Here is a 22,536-nt window from a genome sequence, read left to right on the forward strand (position 1 = left end):
AGATTTAATGAGCATGGCCTGCCCACCAGAGCAAGACCCAGTTTTCCCCACAGCCAGTCCATCCCACCAGGAAGCTTCCACAAGCCTTTTATCCTCATCTTTCAGAGGCAGACAGACTGAAAGCCACAATTACAGGAAACTAACCAAACATCACATGGATCACAGCCTTGTCAAACTCACTGAAACTATGAGCCATGCCGTGTAGGGTCACCCGAGACGAATGGCTCATGGCAGAGAGTTCTGACAAAACGTGGTCCACTGGAGAAGGGGATGGCAAACCACTCAGTATTCTTGCCTTGAGAACCCCATAAACTGTATGAAAAGGCAAAAAGATACGACATTGAAAGATGTACTCCTCAGGTCAGTAGGTGTCCAATATGCTACTGGAGAAAAGTGGAGAAATAGGTCCAGAAGGGATGAAGAGGCTGAGCCAAAGCATAAACAGTGCTCAGTTGTGGACATGTCTGGTGGTGAAAGTAAAGTTTAGTGCTCTGAAGAACAATATCACATAGGAACCTGGAATGTTAGGTCCACAAATCAAGGTAAATTGGAAGTGGTCAAACAGAGATGGCAAGAGTGAACATTGACATTTTAGGAATCAGTGAACTGAAATGGACTGGAATGGGTGAATTTAATTCAGATGGCCATTATAGCTGCTACTGTGGGCAAGAATCCCTTAGAGGAAATGGAGTAGCCCTCATAGTCAACAAAAGAGTCCAAAATGCAGTACTTGGGTGCAATCTCAAAAATGGTAGAATAATCTTTGTTCGTTTTCAAGGAAACCATTCAGTATCACAGTAATCCATGTTTATACCCCAACCACTAATGCCAAAGAAGCTGAAGTTGAATGGTTCTTTGAAGACCTATAAGACCTTATAGAACTAACATCAAAGAAAAATGTCCTTTTCATCATAGAGGACTGGAATGCAAAAGTAGGAAGTCAAGAGATAACTGGAGTAACAGGCAAGCTTGGCCTTGGAGTACAAAATGAAGCCAGGCAAAGGCTAACAGAGTTTCGCCAAGAGAACACACTGGTCATAGCAAACACCTTCTTCCAACAACACAAGAGAAGACTCTACGCGCGGACATCACCAGGTGGTCAATACCAAAATCAGATTGATTATATTCTTTGGAGCTCTACACAGTCAGCAAAAACAAGACCAGGAGCTGGCCATGGCTCAGATTATGAACTCTTTATTGCAAAATTCAGACATAAATTGAAGAAAGTAGAGAACATCACTAGGCCAATCAGAATGGCCATAACCAAAAGCCAAAAATCATAAAAGCTAATGAGCATGTGGAGGAAAAGGAATCCTCGTACATTGTTGGTAGGAATGTAAATTGGTGCAGACATTATGGAAAACAGTATGGATGTTCCTCAAACTAAAAATAGAGCTCTCATATGATCCAGTGATCCTACATTTGTGCAAAAATCCAGAAAACTCTAATTCAAATAGATGCATGCAGGCCAGTGTTCATAGCAGCATTATTCACAATAGCCAATATATGAAAGCAACCTAAATGTCCATTGACAGATGAATGAATAAAGATGTGGCATATATACACAATGGAGTACTACTCAGCCATAAAGAAAGAATGAGTTAATGCCATATCCAACAACATGAATTGACCTAGAAATTATCATACTAAGTGAAGTAAGTCAGAAAGAGAAAGACAAATAACATATGATATCACTTACACGTGGCATCTAAAGCATGCTACAAATGGACTTACTTACAAAACATAAATAGACCCACAGACTTAGAAAAAGAAGTTATAGTTGTCAGGGAAAGGATGGAGAAAGGCATAGACTGGGAGTTTGGAACTGACATAGACACTGCTATATTTAAAATAGATAACCAACAAAGACTTATTGTATGGCAGAAAGTTATGGTTTTATATGAAGGGTATGATGAACAGTTTTATTCCTAGACATGGAAGACATGATAAGAACTTGACTTTAAGGAAAGGAAATTGTAGGCATAAAAACAACTTCCAGATTTAGGGATAGGAAATGTTGAAAAAGTTACTAAGGTTCTTTTTAGCTAATTCTAATAATCTTTTAGAAGTCATCTGTTCTGTATGGATAAAATAGGAAAAAGAACTAAAGATACATTGAGACAATTAAGAGCGTCAGATATTGTGATCATCTGTGTACCAAAAGCATTCTTTTTCAACCATTTTTATAAATTGAAGTATAGTTAATATGCAGTGTTTTGTTAACTTCAAGTGCATAGCAGTGATTCATATATATATGTATATACACCTATATATATATATACACACACACACACACATACACACACACACCTATATATATATGTATTTAGGTTCTTTTCCATTGTAGGTTATTAGAAGATATTGAATATAGTTCTCTGTGATATATACTAATAGTAAGTTCCTTATTATTTATTTTATGCAACATATGCACACTACCAAAAGCATTCTTAAATGTGGAATTGTGCATAAAATGTTCCTAAGTAGTATCTACAGACAATGGGCTGACTCTGTCCCCATTCCCTATGAAATCAATAATAAACCATTGGCGCATTTTTCCATTGTGTGTATGTATAAATTAATAGCTACTTTTTAAAGTAACTAGAGTAATAGTTTAGGAAAAAGTGGCCATGAGAGTTTCATATCCACTCAAGATAGGACAAAGAAAATTACTTACATTCCTATGTTAAATTTCTAGAGATTGATTAAGCTGGAGGTTTGTTCCTAGGAGATTGCAGTATATGGAGAGAGAGCTTTAATAGGTGTCATGGCATGCATACAGGCTTAGTTGCTCAATCATGTCTGACTCCTTGTGACCCCATGGACTGTAGCTCATCAGGATCCAATGTCTGTGGGATTTTTCAGGCAAGAATACTAGAGTGGGTTGCCATTTCTTCCTCTAGAGGAACTTCACAACCCAGGGGTCAAACATGTGTCTCCTGCATTGCAGGTGGATTCTTTACCCATTGAGCCATCAGGGAAGCCCGATAGATGTCATGGAGAGAGTAGTAAATCCAAAGTACCCTGCTTAGGGTGTAAATGTAGTCACTTAGGCATGAATCACTTCCAGGGTCTGGCTTGTCTGAGTTATTCATACAGGAGAAACAGAAGTCTTTATGTCAGAGACAGAGTTCTATTGGAGAGGGGGTTGGGGATGAACGGAGCAGGGAGGAAGGGAGATGGGACCAGGGAGAGGAGTGTTGAAATGTGTGAGCTCATGGGAGATAATAAAGAGAAACAAAACTAGTCAGAAAATCTTGAATAATATAGCTGTGTCAGAAGTCATTTCCCTGCAGCATCTTTCACATGGTCAAAGAGAAGAAAGATTTAAGGAGTTATCGGTAAATCAAACCAAGTGTATGTGGGAACACATACACATTTCAAATACTTGTGTGCAACCCATGTGATTAATTTCTACAAACAAACTTTCCATAAATAATTACCTCAACTCTTTTTTTCATATTGTTTGGATAAATGTAGCATAGAACATATTTAATAAATTTGTGTATTTATTCATAATTATATGATTCTATAAAAAAACCCATGTTAGTAAATAAGGTCACTCTGCAAAGGTGAAGAATTCCTGTATGACACATTTTATCTGTTAAAAATGATGCCTTTTCTTTATTGCTTAGAATTACAATGCTGTAGATTGTGTTGGTGGTTTTATTTTTGGAGTATTTATTAGTCAATCAGTCAATTAGTATTTACTGAGCTTCTGCCCAGCACATAGGGCATGCTCATCAAATTTGCAAATGACACAAATCTTGGAGGATGTTAAATACATTGGATGAGAGACATAGCATCCAAAAAGATTTTGACAGCCTGGAGCAATGGGCTGAATCTAACAAGATGAAATATATTGTGGATAAATATAAATTCCTGTCCTTGGATTCACAAAACTAACTGCATATGTACAGGATGGGGTAGATATGCTTTAACAGTCAGCTCAACTTAATTTATCAGTTTTAGCTATATGATGTCATTGCCAGAAATGTAGCATGCAAGTTTGGATTACATTAAGGTGATAATCTTATTTCAATTTGGTGAGAGGCCACATGTAGAGATTGTAGTATTTCTGGAGCCATATTTTAAAAGAAAGACCCAAAGCCATGTCATATTTAGAACGCCACAGAAGCCAAACACATTTATCTTGAAGAAGACTTGGGAGAAAAATATGTGTGAACTCTTGTGTGGAAAAGGGATTGGATTTGTTTCATGTGGTCTCAGTAATTAGAGCTGGGACCTAAGAATTGAATTTATAAAGAGACATCTTCCAGTTCAATCATTTATAATAGCAAAAGCTGTTCAAAGATGAAAGGTTTCCCAGAGTCTGCAGGATCAGAATAGTGGAGCAGGTGAATCTCAAGAGTCCTCATTTTGGGGATAAAACTAATAACATGACAGAGGGGGATCTGAGAACCTGGTAAGATACTATAAGTAAAACATTCAAAACATTGCCAGGAAAATGGCAAATGGTTATATTGCTCATTCGGGTTGTTACCCTTCTTATTATGGGAGGCATTGATATGAAACCTGAATCATCACTGTGTTGAGTTAAAGCAAAGTAGTTCAATGGGTGGGTCTGATAAACTAGATGGTGGTTATTTCTAAATGCTAACTGGGTGTAGATAATTAAAATTGGTTAAAACAGTCTCTAGAACCAGTCACTCCTCTCTGTGACTTTGAAAAATGTAACCTTTTTGTATTTAATTCTCTATGATTCCATTTCATTACTTGGAGATAATTCCAAATCTGTCTCGGGTTGTTGTAAAGATAAAAGAAAACTTTAGAACAGTGCTCAATATGCTAGCTTCTCAATAAATGTGAACACTTTGATAATGCTGAAGGAGTCAATAAAGGATCCTTGTAGGATTTAGGACTTGAGATATATATGTTTTTAAAATACTAAGAATTTAAGTAAATGAAAAGCAGTAGCAAGTTTATTACCATATGGAAATAGCTTAAATATAACATGGAAATAGAATTAAGCATTGTGTGATTATCAGACAGTGAGGAAATCTCACCATTTAGGTGAAGTTGACTCTTGGTGAGCAGTTGGAAATAAAAGTGGATGGAACGAGAGAGGGAAAACCTTAGAAGACCTTTAGTTTAGGACGGTAAGCAGAGTGGCATTCCACATGCTTTCAGGTAGAGGATGAAACATACATGTGATATTTTAAAATAACCTTATGAAGTTTTCAGAATAAACTGTCTTCCTTATGCTTAAAAATTATAGATGGAATAGTTGAATCTTTTATGCAAATCCTTCTTTAACCTAGAAATAGAAATTCTATTTTAGGACAATTTCTATTTCAGAAAGTCCAAACACTTTTTCCTTCATAAAGTTTTCCCTTCAGATTCATATCTGTAGGGGAAAGTAGTTTTCTTTTTTTGTTTGAAATCTTTAGCATTCAAGATGATGTTCTTTATATTTGTATCACCCATCCTCATCTTCTGAAAGTGAGTCTGAATTTGAGATCTGTTGCCAAACCATTTGTATTAAATCTATGAGAGAGATGTTATTCAAAATGCTTAAAATGGTTTTGCTCTAAAATGAGATCCATCAAATTAATGAAACTTATATTCTTGGGAGGCTCATAAGTCAGTTCTAGGAAGATAGGTCCCACAAAGAAAGTCCCCAAATAGGTCCTACACCACACATTTATGGATTAAGGCACAACTTTTCAAATCAACCTCATGAAAAAGACAATAAGCTTCAGTACTTTAGTGAAAAACAACTGTCATATTTTATAATGATTCACATACTTTTAGTATACTAAAAATACTTTATGCTTTCATACATACAAACTCCTAGAGGAAATGATTGTGATTTTATTTATTTTTTTTTGGTGTAACTTACAGGGCTACTGTAGATTCTAGGTTCATGCTGTGCTGAAGTAAATTAAAATTAGGAGGATATAGGCAACAGGAAAACTGCAAAACTATTTCTCCAATGAGGAAGTCAGCATAGGGACTCTGCCTATTTTTTTCCCCAGCCTGAATCAGCATTATTTTGCTTTTGTGTTGTCGGTGGTGGCAGTGGTAACGGTAGCAGCCAGCCTAAGTAGAAAAACAACAGAAATCTGGCATTTCAGTGAAACAAGAGATTGCTGATAATTACAGGGGGGGCCTGGTTGTATTTTTTCCCTTGGTAGCCTCTTAGCAGTTGTATGATTTTCTAGAGTTTTGAATTATGCTCCTCTCTAATCAGGCATGAGGATGGTGAGGAATTCTACCTTTTTTTTTTTTTTTTTGAGTCTAATATACTCTGGAGCTCAAAGGAATGAGTACAGCCTATCACAGAGACACAAATTTGACCCCCCTCCAAAAAAAAAAAAAAAAATCAACAAAGTAAAATTTGAAGGCCCGAGAGCATGAAGGCTTGAGAATGACATGCCCCCTTGTATCTTCTTTCTGAAATGTTTTTGGGGATCTTGTGAGGGCGTAAAGCTTTTCTACAGCTGCTACTAGTTTTGGCAATTCATTCCTTCAAGCCACACCAATAAACATGTCCAAACTCCTCTAATCCTCAGAGAGGTGGAGAAAGATAGAGAGGAAGTTCAGTTGAGCAGAAGGCTTTCTTTTTACAGATCAGAAATTCCATCATATATATTCCTATTCCCTTAAATAACTGGCAAGGGGATCATCAGGATGAGCTATGGCAAAGAGCCACCATCATGGTCACAGTTTCAGTGTGATGGGGCCCCAGACCTGAATTGCAAAGTAGTTTAGAGAATCTTGGAATATAAAACATGATACAGAACACCAAAGATGATTTAATCTTATTTATAGAAAGGTAGTTGGTGGTGGTGGGTGGGGGAGAGGCCACACCAGGCAAGAGTGACTTGGGATCATCATTAATCATTTTTTAAGTACCAAGAAAGTGAAAACATTCTTCTGGAATTCACTGCAAGTGACACTGAATCCTTCTATTAAGTAAATATGTGATGAGTTGATAAAAAAAAAAAAAAGAGAAAAGAAGGTCCCGAACTCTTGACTACAGATATAATACAGTGAATACAGAAAATCAAAAGCATGCTTTCCATCTGACTCAAAATAAAGGTGCACTTAAACTTGTAAAAGACAACATTTTTATTTGAATGATATGACAGAACTGTCACAGGAGTGTTACCTGCTATAAAGAAAGCCAAAGAATTATTACCTTTATTAGACCAGTGACACTGAGCTTTAGCCATACATTTCTAACTTCTGTCCCTCTACAGAGACAATTTTCTTTTCTTAAATAAACTGTCATGCTAGTGTTAATATATTGTTGGCTCTCTCATGCTCTGAGAATACTGCTGATATAAAACATGTATATGTTAGATTGGTAATAGTATCTTTAGTGGAGCTGACTAGAACAAATGTGTTTCCCTCATGGCTGCGCTAATGTGATAAAGGAAAATTGGCTGTTCATCAGCTTTTGGCTGGGTAAAGACAGTAGAGATGGAACCACATTCTTTTTTATGCATTAATACCTTCGAGAACTTTCCACGAGTTATATTTCATGTGCCTGCATGTTGCGCAGAGATGTTGTAAAACATGAGATAATGCTACAAATAACAAAGTAGAAAAGCCTGTATCTTTTATAATGATAACAGTCAAACACCAAATGACAGTAACAGGCTGTAAAAAATGGCATGCAAAAAAAAAAAAAAAAGGAGCAGAAGGGTATATATCCAGGTCCGTGAGGAGCTAGTGTGTGATTTTTGGTCTTTATGTTAACGCTTTGTTTTATAATTAAGTCAAATGGAACACAGGGTTGATGCATTTAGGAAAAAATATGGTTTTAAATGAAAGCAGGTTGGATAGAGAGGAAAAAAGCCAAACTGAATAAGTTTTTGATGAACTGATATATTGATATTGCCAAGAAATTTTTATAGTTGCCAATAGTGTGTGTGTGTAATTTTTTTTTAAAGATGGGGACTTTGAAAAGAGTTCCTAAGGCAATTATTCACATGATTTAAAAATATTGGAGGGTGATTGTTTATTTTCATTAATTTTTGAAAGGCTGTTTTAATATACTTTCATTTTGATATTTTTATTTAAGATGTTAGCATCTAACCTTCAACTACAAGATATTACGTTTCTCTCAATGAAGTAATCTGCGTAACTTTTTATGATATAATCCAGGGGTAGTCAAATTATAGCTCGTGGTACAAACGTGGCTGGCCACGTATTTTTATAAAAGTTTTGCTGGAACACATTTGTGCCCATTTATATATATATTGTTTGTGGCTGCTTTCCTATTACAGCAGAGTTGAACAGTTGTGACCTGAGCCATTTAGACCACAAAATCAAATCATTTGGTATTCAAATAAAAAATATTTATCTATTTACAGAAAAAGCTTGTTGACTTCTGGTGTAGAGGGTTGTTAGGGTACCTGATTAATTAGCCTAGACTATGGTCAGCAGATTTTTGCTATTCTGTATGGAGAAGGCAATGGCTACCCACTCCAGTACTCTTGCCTGGAAACTCCCATGGACAGAGGAGCCTGGTAGGCTGCAGTCCATGGGGTCGCGAAGAGTCGGACATGGGACACGACTGAGCGACTTCACTTTCACTTTTCACTTTCATGCACTGGAGAAGGAAATGGCAACCCACTCCAGTGTTCTTGCCAGGAGAATCCCAGGGATGGGGGAGCCTGGTGGGCTGCCGTCTCTGGGGTCGCACAGAGTCGGACACGACTGAAGCGACTTAGCAGTAGCAGCAGCAGCAGCAGCAGCATGGAGAAGTGCAGGTGAAAATTACCAACTGGATACCAACATCCAAGAAAATAAATGTTTATAAGGAGTCTTTGTGTTAGCAACCTAAATTGAATTATATTCATATGTAATACATTTCTAGTGTATCTGGTTTTGAATATTTTTGCCTTTTGCATTCATTTCTGTTTATTTCCAAATATGACTGTAACAAATTTAACTAGTAGCTAAAGAAGCAGTGTCTCCAGAACAACTTATGAAGGCATGGGAGACAGAGCTGTGAAATATATGGGACAAACAGTTAAGCAAACCTTTGAATACCCTGGTATGTATGATCCAGCACAGAATTATTATATCTAGGTTTATGTCTAGATATAAAAACACAATATATACCATTTGACCATTAAAATAAATTCCTAGTGTTTCCAACGGAAGGAAGTGGAGAAGTGGGAAGTTAACTTGAGAAAGCTTGCTAACGGCAGTTATTATAAAATAAAAGATTATGCAATTAATAATGGTGATAATTTCTTACAGGTACACCAGACAAAAATCAGTTTCTTCATCAATGGTTTGGAAAAGGATAATGCAGCTTTTGATGCAAGAACTCTAAGTGGTTCAATTACAGATTTTGCCTCTGGTACCATGCAAATAGGACAGAGCTTAAATGGTGAGTTTAGATTTCAGAAAATTATTTGTTTTATTTAATTACATTGTTCCTTGAAAAATGTGTCAAAAATATTTTAAAATACCCAGGTGTATTTGTTTCCTAGGGCTTCTGTAATACAGTAGCACCAATTGGGTGACAGTTTAATAAAGCAGATTTCATCCCCCTGTGATTCTGGAGCGTAGAAATCTGAAATCAAGGGCTCAGTGTTGGCCTCTTCTGGAAGTTCTGAGGGGGAGTTCATTTCATGCCTCTCTCTTTCTGGTGGCTTCTAGCAATACTTAGTGTTCCTTGGCTTGTAGCTATTAATATATAACTTCAGTCTTTGCCTCCATCTTCACCTGGCCTTCTCCCCTTCTCGTCTCTTTTAAAGACACTTGTGATCAGATTTAGGTCCCAGCCTAATCCAGTATTTTCTCATCTTGACATCCTTAATTACATCTGCAAAGATTTTCTTTCCAAATAAAGTCACAATTGCAGGTAGTCTTACTTGTTGGAGGCCATTATTTAACCCACTATATCAGAGAATCTTTAAAATGTCTTTATCATTATTTTTTCAAAGTAAGAACAATATGTAATAAACTATATTTTTAAAATGTATTTTTATCGAAGTAAAGTTGAGTTACAGTCTTGTATTAATTTCTGTTCTACAGCAGAGTGACTCAGTTACATATATATATTCATTCTTTTTCATATTTTTCCATTATGGTTATCATAGGATATTGAATATCTTTCCCTTTGCTATACAGTAGAATCTTGTCATTTATCCATTCTATATATACCAGTTTGCATCTGCTAACCCTAGATTCCCAATCCACCTCTGTCCTGTTCCCCTCCCGCTTGGCAACCACAGTCTGTTTTCTGTGTTTCTGATTTTGTTTCTGTTTCATAGATAGGTTCATTTGTGTTAAATTTTAGATCCCACGTATACGTGATATTTTATGGCATTTGTCTTTCTCTGATTACTTCAGATACTCTAGTTGCACTGACGTTGCTGCAAGTGACATTATTTCATTCTTTTGTACGGTGGAGTAGATAGTTTTAAGAAGATAGTAGCATATCCTGAAAAGAACAGAAGCTGAATTTAGAATTCTCTTGTAGTAACTAGCACACTGGTCTACAAAATTGCCTATACTTAAAAATGGGAATATTAATTGCTTTATATTATTAAACAGTGAATGATCATTATAAGAAAAACTAAACAGCATTAAACTCTACAAAATAGGAAGGATTTTCCTTATTTTGACCTTTATAGATAGAGATAGTTAATTTTGTTATAACCTTCCACCATTTTTGTACATATAGCTAGAGATATGGTTATAAATATAATAATTTTCCAAAAATGAAATTATCATACATATGCTTTCTCTGAGCCCTCTAAAAATAAATACTTCCCCTCCAAATGTTATGAGAAACAAGTTAATATGCCTTCTCATTTAAAATGACTGCATTGTGCACAGTTGTATAGATGTAACCAAAACTTTTTAAACACAATCTTATTAATGAACATGTAGATTACGTCTGCTATTTCAAAATTATTAGCAGTTATCTGAACAAAAACACAAAATATATATGTATGTATTTATATATTGTATTTGTGTCTATATCTATTATGCATACACATATATATTGCATTTGAGCAATTGTCTGTGCAGTTCCTTAAGACCTTTTCCTTTGGTGTCAGTTTTCAAGTCCCATCTCTCTGCTTACTAGCCATGTGACTTGAAATAACTTTATGTCTCTAAACTATAGTTATCTTGAATTTAAAATCATGATGGTGATGATATTACAGTTTCATGGTGAGGATCAAATGAGGCTGTGTCATAGAAAACAGTACTGTTTTTCCAGCATCTGGTACTCAGTAGTTGTTCCATATTTGTTGAATGAATGAATGAATAACTGGGTCTTGTGTATACGAAACTATATTAATATGCAATGCTGTTGTTAATTATAATTATTTTGCTAACCTAAGTTGATAGAAGTTAGATTGAAATGGTCATTTTATATTTTAATACATATGGGAATGATTGCCCTAAAGCATAACGACAGATTACCTCATTACCTCATAAGGTTGTGAAAATTTACAGGCTTATTTAAAAATATAAGTAACTATTTGTCTTAAACACTAACTAACCTGACAAATAATCCTTTTTTTTTTTTTCATTTTTGCCGTTCCTCTCACCGGAAAGTATTTTTGGACCCTGCCTTAGAATTATTCGCCATTAGTGAGATTAAGTAGCTTCCCACATATGTCTGGATAATTTGCATGTCATTTGTGAATTCCTTATTGATATTGTATATTCATATTTATACTCTGGAAAATCTATTTGTAAAAGCTCATTAATGTTAATAATATTATGTTACACATTTTTTCTAGCTTTTAGATAGTCAGAACTTTTCATTATAGAAATTAAAAAATATTCTCTTATATTTTAGTCAAGGCAAAAACATTCATGCAACATAATACATGAATATTAACGGATATAGCTTTATGAATTTTTAATCTGTATATAAACTTGCATAATTCTCATCCAGAAAAAGTTATCAAACATTTCCTGGATTTCACACACTCCTGGTGAATACCAACTCTAAAGGGAAACAAAGAATAGTGTCAGTAGAGACCTCTATCAGCATAAATTAGTGTTGGCTGTTCTTGAATGTTCAAGCGCTTTAAATCATGCAAGTGAGTACTCTTGTGTATGAATTCTTTTCTAAGCACCAATAAGATATATCTCTATAGTGTGCTGCTATTTCTTTAAGCTTTAGAAAATACTTCTTTACTTTTTCAAAGTGGGTATTTTAACCAAAGATGTTTGAGAATGTTGGTGTTCCATGTCCTTACCAACACTTAATAATATCATACATTATTGTTGTTTGCCATTCTGGTGGCTTTATGGTGCATTTTCTGATGATTGATGGTATTGAGAACATTTTCATGTGCTTCTTGGCCGTGGTTATGCTCTTTTGTGAACTACCTATATAAGTTTCTGCTAATTTTTAGTTGGAAGGCTTGTCTTTTTTATAACTTATAGGAATTCAATATTTTGAATTTGAATTCTTTGAGAGATAAATGGACTTCAAATATAACCTTCTGAATTACAACTTATACTATCAGTTTCCTTTGATCAACAGAAGTTCTTAATTTCAGTGAAGTCTAATTTATGTTTATTTTAAACTTAATACTTTTTATGTGATGTTTAGAATATCTTTGCAAACCCTGAAAGTATAAAGTGTAGGAGAATACCCAAAATCTCTAAAGATGTTCTCCTGTGCTTTATTTTAAAAGTGATATTATTTTGCCTCTCAAATTTAGATTGACATTCTATCTGGGATTGATTTTTGGGTATAGTATGAAGTAGGAGTCAAGATTCTATTTTTTTCCCCACCTGGAATTTTAATTAACCCTGAAACATTTTCATCACTTCTCCACTACTTTGCAATGGCAGCTTTGTCACAAATTACATCCCTGTTACATGAAGAAGTGAGTTCCTGAGCTCCCTATTTTGTTTCAGTGATCTGTTTGCCCATACATATAGTTAAAACATTTAGTTTTCATTTTTGTAGCTTCAGAAGAGTCTTACTGTCTAGAAGGATTTAATTTCTCCAATTTTTTTTAAATCTTTCAAGATTGTCTTGGTTATTATATGAATTTTAAAAGGAGTTTTTTCAATTTTCACAAAAATTTTGTGGGAGTTTAAATCCTTAACTCAATTTTTGCAAGAATAGATATATAGAGAATATCAAGTCCTCCAATCCACGAGCAGCATATATTCCTTAATTTCTCCCAGCAATGTTTTTAGTTTTCTGTATAGTGGTCTCATTCATATTTGTAGGACTTAGTCCTGTGTGTTTTTTTGTCCTTTTTTTTTTTAAAGATTCAGTTTCACTTAATACTGTTTTGGAACTTTATTCTCTAGTTTTATTTCTATTATATAAAATTAGCATCAATTTTTATATCGACGTTAAGTTCAGTGACCTTCAGTTCAGTGCAGTTCAGTTGCTCAGTCGTGTCTGACTCTTTGCGACTCCATGAATCACAGCACACCAGGCCTCCCTGTCTATCACCAACTCCCGGAGTTCACTCAAACTCGTGTCCATCGAGTTGGTGATGCCATCCAACCACCTCATCTTTTGTTGTCCCCTTCTCCTCCTGCCCCCAATCCCTCCCAGCATCAGGGTCTTTTCCAATGAGTCAACTCTTCACATGAGGTGGCCAAAGTATTGGAGTTTCAGCTTCAGCACCAGTCCTTCCGATGAACACCCAGGACTGGTCTCCTTTAGGATGGACTGATTGGATCTCCTTGCAGTCCAAGGGACTCTCAAGAGTCTTCTCCAACACCACACTTCAAAAGCATCAATTCTTCAGTGCTCAGCTTTCTTCACAGTCCAACTCTCACATCCATACATAGCCTTGACTAGACGGATCTTTGTTGGCAAAGTCATGTCTTTGCTTTTCAATATGCTATCTAGGTTGGTCATAACTTTCCTTCCATGGAGTAAGCGTCTTTTAATTTCATGGCTGCAGTCACCATCTGCAGTGATTTTGGAGCCCCCCAAAATAAAGCCTGACAGTGTTTCCACTGTTCCCCCATCTATCTGCCGTGAAGTGATGGGACCAGATGCCATGATCTTAGTTTTCTGAATGTTGAGCTTTAAGCCAACTTTTTCACTCTCCTCTTTCACTTTCATCAACAGGCTTTTTAGTTCCTCTTCACTTTCTGACATAAGTGAAGTTAGTGTAGTTGCTCAGTAGTGTCCAACTCTTTGCAACCCCATGGACTGTAGCCTGTCAGGCTCCTCTGTCCATGGCATTTTCCAGGCAAGAGTGCTGGAGTGAATTGCCATTTCCTTAATTACAAATTCTAAAATTACTTTGCCATTTCTGACATAAGGGTGGTGTCATACTGAAAGGGAAACTCCCCAGGTCAGTAGATGCCCAATATGCTACTGGAGATCAGTGGAGAAATAACTCTAGAAAGAATGAAGGGATGGAGCCAAAGCAAAAACAATACCCAGTTGTGGATGGGAGTGGTGATAGAAGCAAGGTCCGATGCTGTAAAGAGCAATATTGCATAGGAACCTGGAATATCAGGTCCCTGAATTAAGGCAAATTGGAAGTGGTCAAACAGGAGATGGCAAGAGTGAATGTCAACATTCTAGGAATTAGTGAACTAAGATGGACTGGAATGGGTGAATTTAACTCAGATGACCATTATATCTACTACTGTGGGCAGGAATCCCTTAGAAGAAATGGAGTAGCCATCATGGTCAACAAGAGTCTGAAATGCAGTACTTGGATGCAGTCTCAAAAATGACAGAATGATCTCTGTTTGTTTCCAAGGCAAACCATTCAATATCACAGTAATCCAAGCCTATGCCCCAACCAGTAACACTGAAGAAGCTGAAGTTGAACAGTTCTATGAAGACCTACAAGACCTTCTAGAACTAACACCCCAAAAAGATGTCCTTTTCATTATAGGGGATTGGAATGCAAAAGTAGGAAGTCAAGAAACACCTGGAGTAACAGGCAAATTTGGCCTTGGAGTAAGGAATGAAGCAGGGCAAAGGCTAATAATAGAGTTTTGCCAAGAGAACGCACTGGTTATCGCAAACACCTTCTTACAACAACACAAGGGAAGACTCTATACGTGGACATTACCAGATGGTCAACACCGAAATCAATGACCTTGCTAAATTTAAATTCTGATAGTTATACAGTCCTATCATTTATACATAGCAGGCACTCAAATCTTTTCAAATGTTTGCAGTAAATACCTAACTGGTCATGGAGTTGTCACATAGATATTTATAGGTGTTGTTATTATTAACTTTGAAATAATGCAAAATGTTAATTTTTCCCCATGACCTGATTTATATAGTTATTTAATTATGGGAAAATGTGTGTATATATATATAGATATTTAAATATTCAAAATACACTCTAAAACACTGGTTAAATTTCCAAGCTCTGGTGCCAAACAAATTTAGGGTTGAATTCAATCCATTTGTTTACCTTTGATCTAAAGATATATTCCTTTAAAGTTTCTAATCTGTTAAATTTTATATTTTAATAAATATTTTATAGGGATATTATAAGAATTATATATGTTAGTGTATATGTAGAATATATTTCTTGTCATATAGTAAATTTTAATAAGTGGTAGCTATTATTAACCTCTTTGAATATCTATTTTCTTATTGTGAAGTAGACATAGCAATTACTTTCCATAGAATTGTTGAGAGATCCAAAGGAAAATGTCTATAAATGACTCTATTATTTTAATTTATATATTCTCTTAGATCAAGCTAAACTTCTGTAAAGAAGTAGCATTTTAAGAAACCTATATATTTAGAAACTTGGTTTGAGTAATTAGTATTATTGAGAAATTTTATAAAGTACTCTGCATGCAGAAATTCTTAATAACACATTAAATCTTGTGAGCCTTATTTCAATATTTAATTCCCATTAGCACTTCTAAAAGTGTTTTATTGCACCAAATGTTGCTCAAAGTATTCGATAGTGCCATAAATTTGTCCATTCTGCACTGTGGGGTTGAAATGACTTGCTTCTATTCTATTTCAATATACTAAATGCTGAATTAATGATTCCAAAGGACAGTGTGGGCTGAATATGATGTTTGTTTTTAAACTGCAAAAAAAGAAATTTGACTTCTGATTAGAAAGCACATAATTGGAAAAGCATTTATTTCCAGTGTTACTTAGTTTTTAATATAGTTTTCCTCCTTAAGTTTTGGCATTGGAGAGCTACAGGAGGCAAAGATATTTAAAAATAATTTTTATCTTTTTTCCCATCAATTTCTAGGTATGGTTGTACCTACTGTATCTTTTCTCTAATTAGAGATGGCAGGTAGACTGGCTCATTACTTCTGCCTAATGAGCCAGGCTCCATGCCACCTCTCTAATCAGAAAAGAGATAGGTACAGAATGTTCCCACGGACTTATTATAAATCATTTTCTTTCTCTCCCGTGCTCCTTTTTTTAATCAAAAAATTAAGTCACTGTCCTCCATACTTTTGTCTACATCCAAGATGGTTTCATTCAGGAGAGGTAATTGTGCAAGAGATTACCGTAAGCTGAATTAAAGGTGCTCTCATGCAGTACCGGGCCGGCTGTCTCTGCTTTGGAACAGACACTGCCTCAATCGCAGGCATATCAAACGAAGGTCTACAGGAAATCAAGATGGCTTTTCTTTCTTTCTCTGGTTAGGCTTACCTTGTTTCCTTGTTTCTGTACTCAGGAAGCGACAGCTTCACGTGAGTGTTGGCTGCTAGAAAGCCTTTTCTTTGAGTCTCATCTCCAACTAGCATAACTTTCTAGAAAAATATTGTAGGGTGCCAATGACACTTTCTGTTGCTGTGGGCCTTGTCTTTGCCTCCTCTAGGAAATTAGTCAATGGACCATATGAATATTGTTTCCTGGGTTCTGTATCTGTATTAATGGGATGTGTGTGAGTGTGTGTGCTCAGTCATCTGATTTGCTCTGGCTGATTTTTAAATATACAAATAGAAACAGCTTAGACCTTCCATATCAACCAATGTGTCAGTTCCTTTTTAAGTACCGTTAGTTCCAGTCATATATTTATTTTAATTCCTTCAGTTGGGCAGAAAATGAAGAGGAGCTGTGGTAACAGACATGTAATTATAAACAGTCTCTAAAGTCACTGTGGTGATAAACTACAATAGCCCTGCAAATTTTGGATATAAAAGTAAAAAATCTCATGAATCAAAGTATTTCAGAGTAATTTCTGAACTCTTATCAACAGAGTTCTAATTTCCTTTTAAATGTTGGTTTCTCTACATTACTTTCTTAAGATAACTGGTCATTAAGGAATCAGGGAACTTTCGTTGTGTAGCTGTGAAAGCAAATATACAAGGAAGAAAAAGATGATCACCTAATGCTAATGCCAACTTCCCTTGCATTCCATGTTTTCTAGGCATTGTATCTTCATTCACTTGCTTGTTCTTTCTGGAGTTGGAATAGTATTTTTATTTCTACTATTGTCCCAAAGGTTATCAATAACATTTCTAACTTCAGCTATGTATGGAAAGCCAGTTTTCCTTTTAGTTTAGCTGGAGATAAATCTAAAATTTTTCTGAGAGAATTCTTGTTTTTAATTAGGTAAAAAGTAAAGAAATAGAAAAATGTAGAAATTGATGAATTGAGACAGGTAAATGGAATGGAAATAGACTATAGGAACAAGATCTATAAAGGTATTAAAAAAACAAACAAGTGTTAGTCGCTCAGTCATGTCTGACTCTTTGTGACTCCTTTGGTTTATACCCGCCAGGCTCGTCTGTCCATAGAATTCTCCAGGCAAGAATACTGGAATGGGTGGCCATTCCCTTCTCCAGGGAATCTTTCTAACCTAGGGATTGAACCTGACTCTCCCACATTGCAGGAAGACTCTTTACCATCTGAGCCACCAGGAAAGCCCATATAATGCTGTAGAGGAGTTTAATTAAGGATGAAGGAGTTTCAGAGCATTGCGGAAGAGATATCTAGCAATGCTATTAGGACAAGTGGCCAACTATGTTACAAAAATAAAAATATAATTTAAATGTGTACCTTGCAATCATAATTAAATAAAAACTGCAGATGAATTAAAATTTAAATGTGAAATATATAATCATGAGATAGTAGAGGACAGTAAAAGGAAATGTTTTCATAATCCTGGCATATTGAAGATTTTTATTAGCATGATATCCTGGCCAGAAATGGTAAAGCAAAAATATTGAAGCATCTGACTGAGAATTTAAAATTCAAACAGTGCTTATCATTTTGTATATAGTTTGGGAATAAAAAAGAGAATACTAGTGTTGGAAAGAGTTTGCGATAACCTGGCAAGCTATGAAAAGTAAAAATATGAAAGCTGTGTCATCCAAGTGTTCTCCTTCCAGGACATATCTCTCAAGAATATGATTAAGTAAGGCTTTAAATATGTACATGAAATGTTAATTGTAGAATTACTTAAGGTAGCAAATAATTGGAACCAGTTAGAAACTTCAAAAGAGAATGGATTAAAATAAATGATAATTTATGTCTCCAATGGAAAAGTGTATATTATTAAGAAAAATGAAATGTCTGTTGGTCAAGACTTGGCAACACATTCATGATGTGTTATAATATGACAAATGAATGAGCATAAAGTATAATATAATCTTTAACATGGTTTGAGGAAATGCAAATTTGCACCGGATATTGAACTCTCTGTACATAGAAATTATTATTGCTATAATAATTAGTGCCTGAGAAGCAAGGTACTTGTTTTTGGTTTGAATCTGGCTTTGCTTCTTAAAAGTCAAGTGACTTTGGCAAAAAATTTAACTTCTCAATCCAGTTTCCTAATTTGTTTGTTCATCTATAACATGTTTTTGATATAGTTTTCAAAGCAACTGTAAAACTTTTAAATAATATATACTTGGTTTATGTTTGTTATCCAATGAAAGTTTGCTATTATAAATATTAATGTTATAATAATTTAGGTATTACTCTTATTGACTTTGTGAAATTTAAGTATTTTAAAATAATGGTCCTGGCCGACATTCAATTTTTGGCTCAAAATAAAAATTTTCCTAGGGTGAGTAAGAAAAAAATTTTAATTTAGGACAGTGATGTACAGTATGTTTAAAATGGCTATATTTTGTGTAGGTAAGCTCCACAAAATAAGTTCTTTCTCTGTTCAAAGATTAGTCCTCTCTGGTACTCTTCATTGTTTTTATTTTTTTTTTTTTTACAAATCGTGACATCTATCTGGTGTTATTTCTTTTCAGCCTGAAGGACTTCCTTCTTCATTGTTTATAGTTTGGCCAGTGGGAACAAATTCTCTCAGCTTTATGAAAAATGTCTTTAATTTGTTTTTACTTTTGAAAGATATTTTCACTGGATATAGAATTATACATTGTTAATTATAATTTTTTTTAGCAGTTTAAAGATTGTTGTTTCACTGTCTTCCTGCCTTCATTATTTTTGATGAGTTATCAGCCATCATTCATATTAATATTCCTTTGTAGGGTATATGCCATTTTTTTATTGTTGCTGAAAATTTTCTCTTTGATTTTAATAGTTTAATTAAACTGCCTGGATGTAGTTTTCATAGTATTCATCCTAGTTGAGATTTGCTCAGATTCTTGCTTATGTAAATTGATGTTTTCACTACTTTTGGAAGTTCTGATAATTATCTCTTTAAACTTTTCTTTCTTCTTTTTTTTCCATTCCACATTCTTTCTCCTCTTACTCTAGGACTTCAGTTATGTTTATGTCAGAGCATGGATAGTATTCCACAGATGTAGGGCATGTTTTTGTTTGCTTTTTTTTTTAACATACTCTTTTTTATTCTTAGCATTTCTCTTTGGATACTATATATTGATTTGTCTTAGTAGTCACTGATTATTAATTTCTTGTTTGTATCTAGGCTGCTCTTAAGCTTATCTAGAAAATTCTTCATTTTTTAATAACGAACTTTTCATCTCTAGAATTTCCATTTGGTAACTCATTTGTAGGTTCCATCTGTCTGCTCATCATATTCCCTCATCTTTTCACACATATTGTCACCATTTCCACTAGATCTTTTGGTATTTTTTGTCTTAGATATTTGGATCATTCCAACATCTGAGTCTTCCCTTGTGGCTCAGCTGGTAAAGAATCTGCCTGCAATGTGGGAGACCTGGGCTTGACCCCTGAGTTGGGAAGATCTTCTGGAGAAGGGAAAGTCTACCCACTCCAGTATTCTGGCCTGGAGAATTCCGTGGACTGTATAGTCCACAGCATCACAAAGAGTAGGACACGACTGAACGACTAGAATTTTATGGAACATCTGAGCCATGTCTTGACTTTTTTTTCCTTTCTTTGTGATGCACAATGTTTTCTTGCTGTTTCATGTGTCTTAAAATGTTTTTATTGTGTGCCAGACATTTTGTGTAAGGGAATGAAAGAGATAGAAGTGTGTTTGTGTGTGTTAGTTGTTCAGTCAGCTGACTCTTTGTGACCCCATGGACTGTAGCCCACCAGGCTCCTCTGTCTGTGGAATTCTCCAGATAAGAATCCTGGAGTGAGTTACCATTTCCTACTCCAGGGAATCATCCCGACCCAGGTACTGAACCCGTATCTCCTGCATTGCAGCCGGATTCTTTACCATCTGAGCCATCAGGAAAGCTAGGTGAATAATAGTTACCTCCAGAGAAAAGAGCACTTCTGGTTCTATTAGGCCTCTGGAGTGTGTGTGTTGGCAGTGGGTGGGAGGAGGAAAGGAGGAGAGCAGCATCAAACTTATTTGAAGTTGATGTGGATTTGAGCTTTATTTCAGCTGTAATATAATTTAGTTCACCGCTGGTTTCAGATGTTTGATGACAGAATTAGGATGGATGTAGACTCCCTCTGGTGCTAGTAGGGACTGCTGTCTTCTTATTCTATAACTGATTTCTGCTACCTCTCACTTTTCTGTTAGGGATGAGAACAGCTGTGGGTCTCAACTCTTCTGTGTAAGGCTTGTTTACTTTTTAGAATTTATTCAAATTTCTCTGTCTTCTCTACTTTCTGATGGTTTAAGAAATGATTTTAGAGCTTATCTGGCTTACTTTGGTTGTTTGATCTAAAGTGATGGTTTCAACTTTCTATACCTGAAGCACAGGTGGAAATCCAACTCTTACTGTAACACTTGATAGCACATTTTCTTTCTTTGACCACCTCTTTGCTTAACTCTGCACCTCTCTTGGTTGTTAACCATAGCTGATCTCTGGCATTCTGATCAAGGGAGGTACCTATTACTTGGCCCCAAAGATTATTTTGGTAGCATTTGGGAATTGACCTTATTTGTTACCTCTTCAAAATTTTTCTGGAGATTTTTGGCTTTTTACATAAGTTTTCTTTGGTCTTCCTGAAATCTATTCACTGCCAATATTTAACACTGAAATTTTTTGAGGATTCTGAATCCTTGTTAGATTATCTCAACTCATTAGTGGCCTTTTTCTGTTTCTTGATTTTGTGAAGCAGTTTCTGTCTTACAACACTTGAACCATTGGTTATTTCTTCATTCAGCTCAAACTTTTACCTTCTAGGGGTTGATGATTAATTTGAATATTTTGTAGTCATCTGTTACTTGTTCAGGATAACACCTTGCCTTTCACTGATTTTAGCTACCACTTCTAGAGGTGAATTTTCAAATTTTCCTCAATCAAGGAATTTTATTATAGTGTATATATTGTGTAATTGTATAATACACATATATTAATCATATCTGACTCTATATTGAATGCTTTTTTTTTTTGTTATTGTTGTCTGCAATGATATTTTATTTAAATCTTTATTTTCTTTCTTATGGTTCCATGACAGCTGGAGTATATTCTTATCTTTTTGTTACTACTACCTAAAAGCAACATTAACAATAATAGAAACACAAAATGCATTCTAAATTTTCTGGCATAAAGCCCTTACCATTGTGAGCATGAAAAAAATAAATGAGCAAGCTTCTTTGACTCTCTGTTCTAGAGCCATCATTTTTGAAGTTCTAGATTTTTTCTGATTTGCTTTTATAGTTGGATTCAGAGTACAATGTTTTCTTTTGTGTCACACTGAAGTAAATAGAAATTAGGTAATTAATCTGACCCCCATCATGCATAATTTTAATTTCAATTAGAACTTTTGATAGAAATGAGGAAAGGAGGTTATCTAAGTCTTTGTAGAATGGACACAGATTTATTTATTTTTGTTCTATTACATTGGCAGGTTTTTTCTTACATATGTGAATCTATTAATGGTATTGTCAAAATGCTCAGTCTTTAAGCTTTGTTATTTTCAGAAGTGAAGATTCTCAGTATGATATCATACTAGGTTTTTTTTTTAAATAAAAATTCACAGTAATTATCTTTCTTTTAGCCCGTGAGTGGGTATCTCTATTTAAAGGCAACTGTGCCAATCATTTGGAGAAGGCAATGGCACCCCACTCCAGTACTCTTGCCTGGAAAATCCCATGGACGGAGGAGCCTGGTAGGCTGCAGGCCATGGGGTCGCTGAGGGTCAGACATGACTGAGCGACTTCACTTTCACTTTTCACTTTCATGCATTGGAGAAGGAAATGGCAACCCACTCCAGTGTTCTTGCCTGGAGAATCCCAGGGACGGGGGAACCTGGTGGGCTGCCGTCTATGGGGTCTC

At 35.3% G+C, this 22,536-nt stretch overlaps 1 protein-coding gene across 3 annotated transcripts in view; it reads left to right on the forward strand.

Annotated features, from left to right (window-relative positions):
* The window catches only part of USH2A (usherin), a 300,571-nt gene that overhangs the window by 83,026 nt on the left and 195,009 nt on the right, over window positions 1-22,536 (forward strand). For all 3 annotated transcript variants that reach the window (XM_086345320.1, XM_086345318.1, XM_086345319.1), the window contains exon 6: window positions 9,238-9,370. In XM_086345320.1, the coding sequence (XP_086201446.1) occupies window positions 9,238-9,370 (133 nt within the window). The remainder of the gene's footprint in view (window positions 1-9,237; window positions 9,371-22,536) is intronic.

The sequence above is a fragment of the Bos grunniens genome, chromosome 16, assembly GCF_055505025.1.
Source record: "Bos grunniens cultivar Pamir isolate PY7600 chromosome 16, Bosgru_T2T1.0, whole genome shotgun sequence".
Lineage (NCBI taxonomy): Eukaryota > Metazoa > Chordata > Mammalia > Artiodactyla > Bovidae > Bos > Bos grunniens.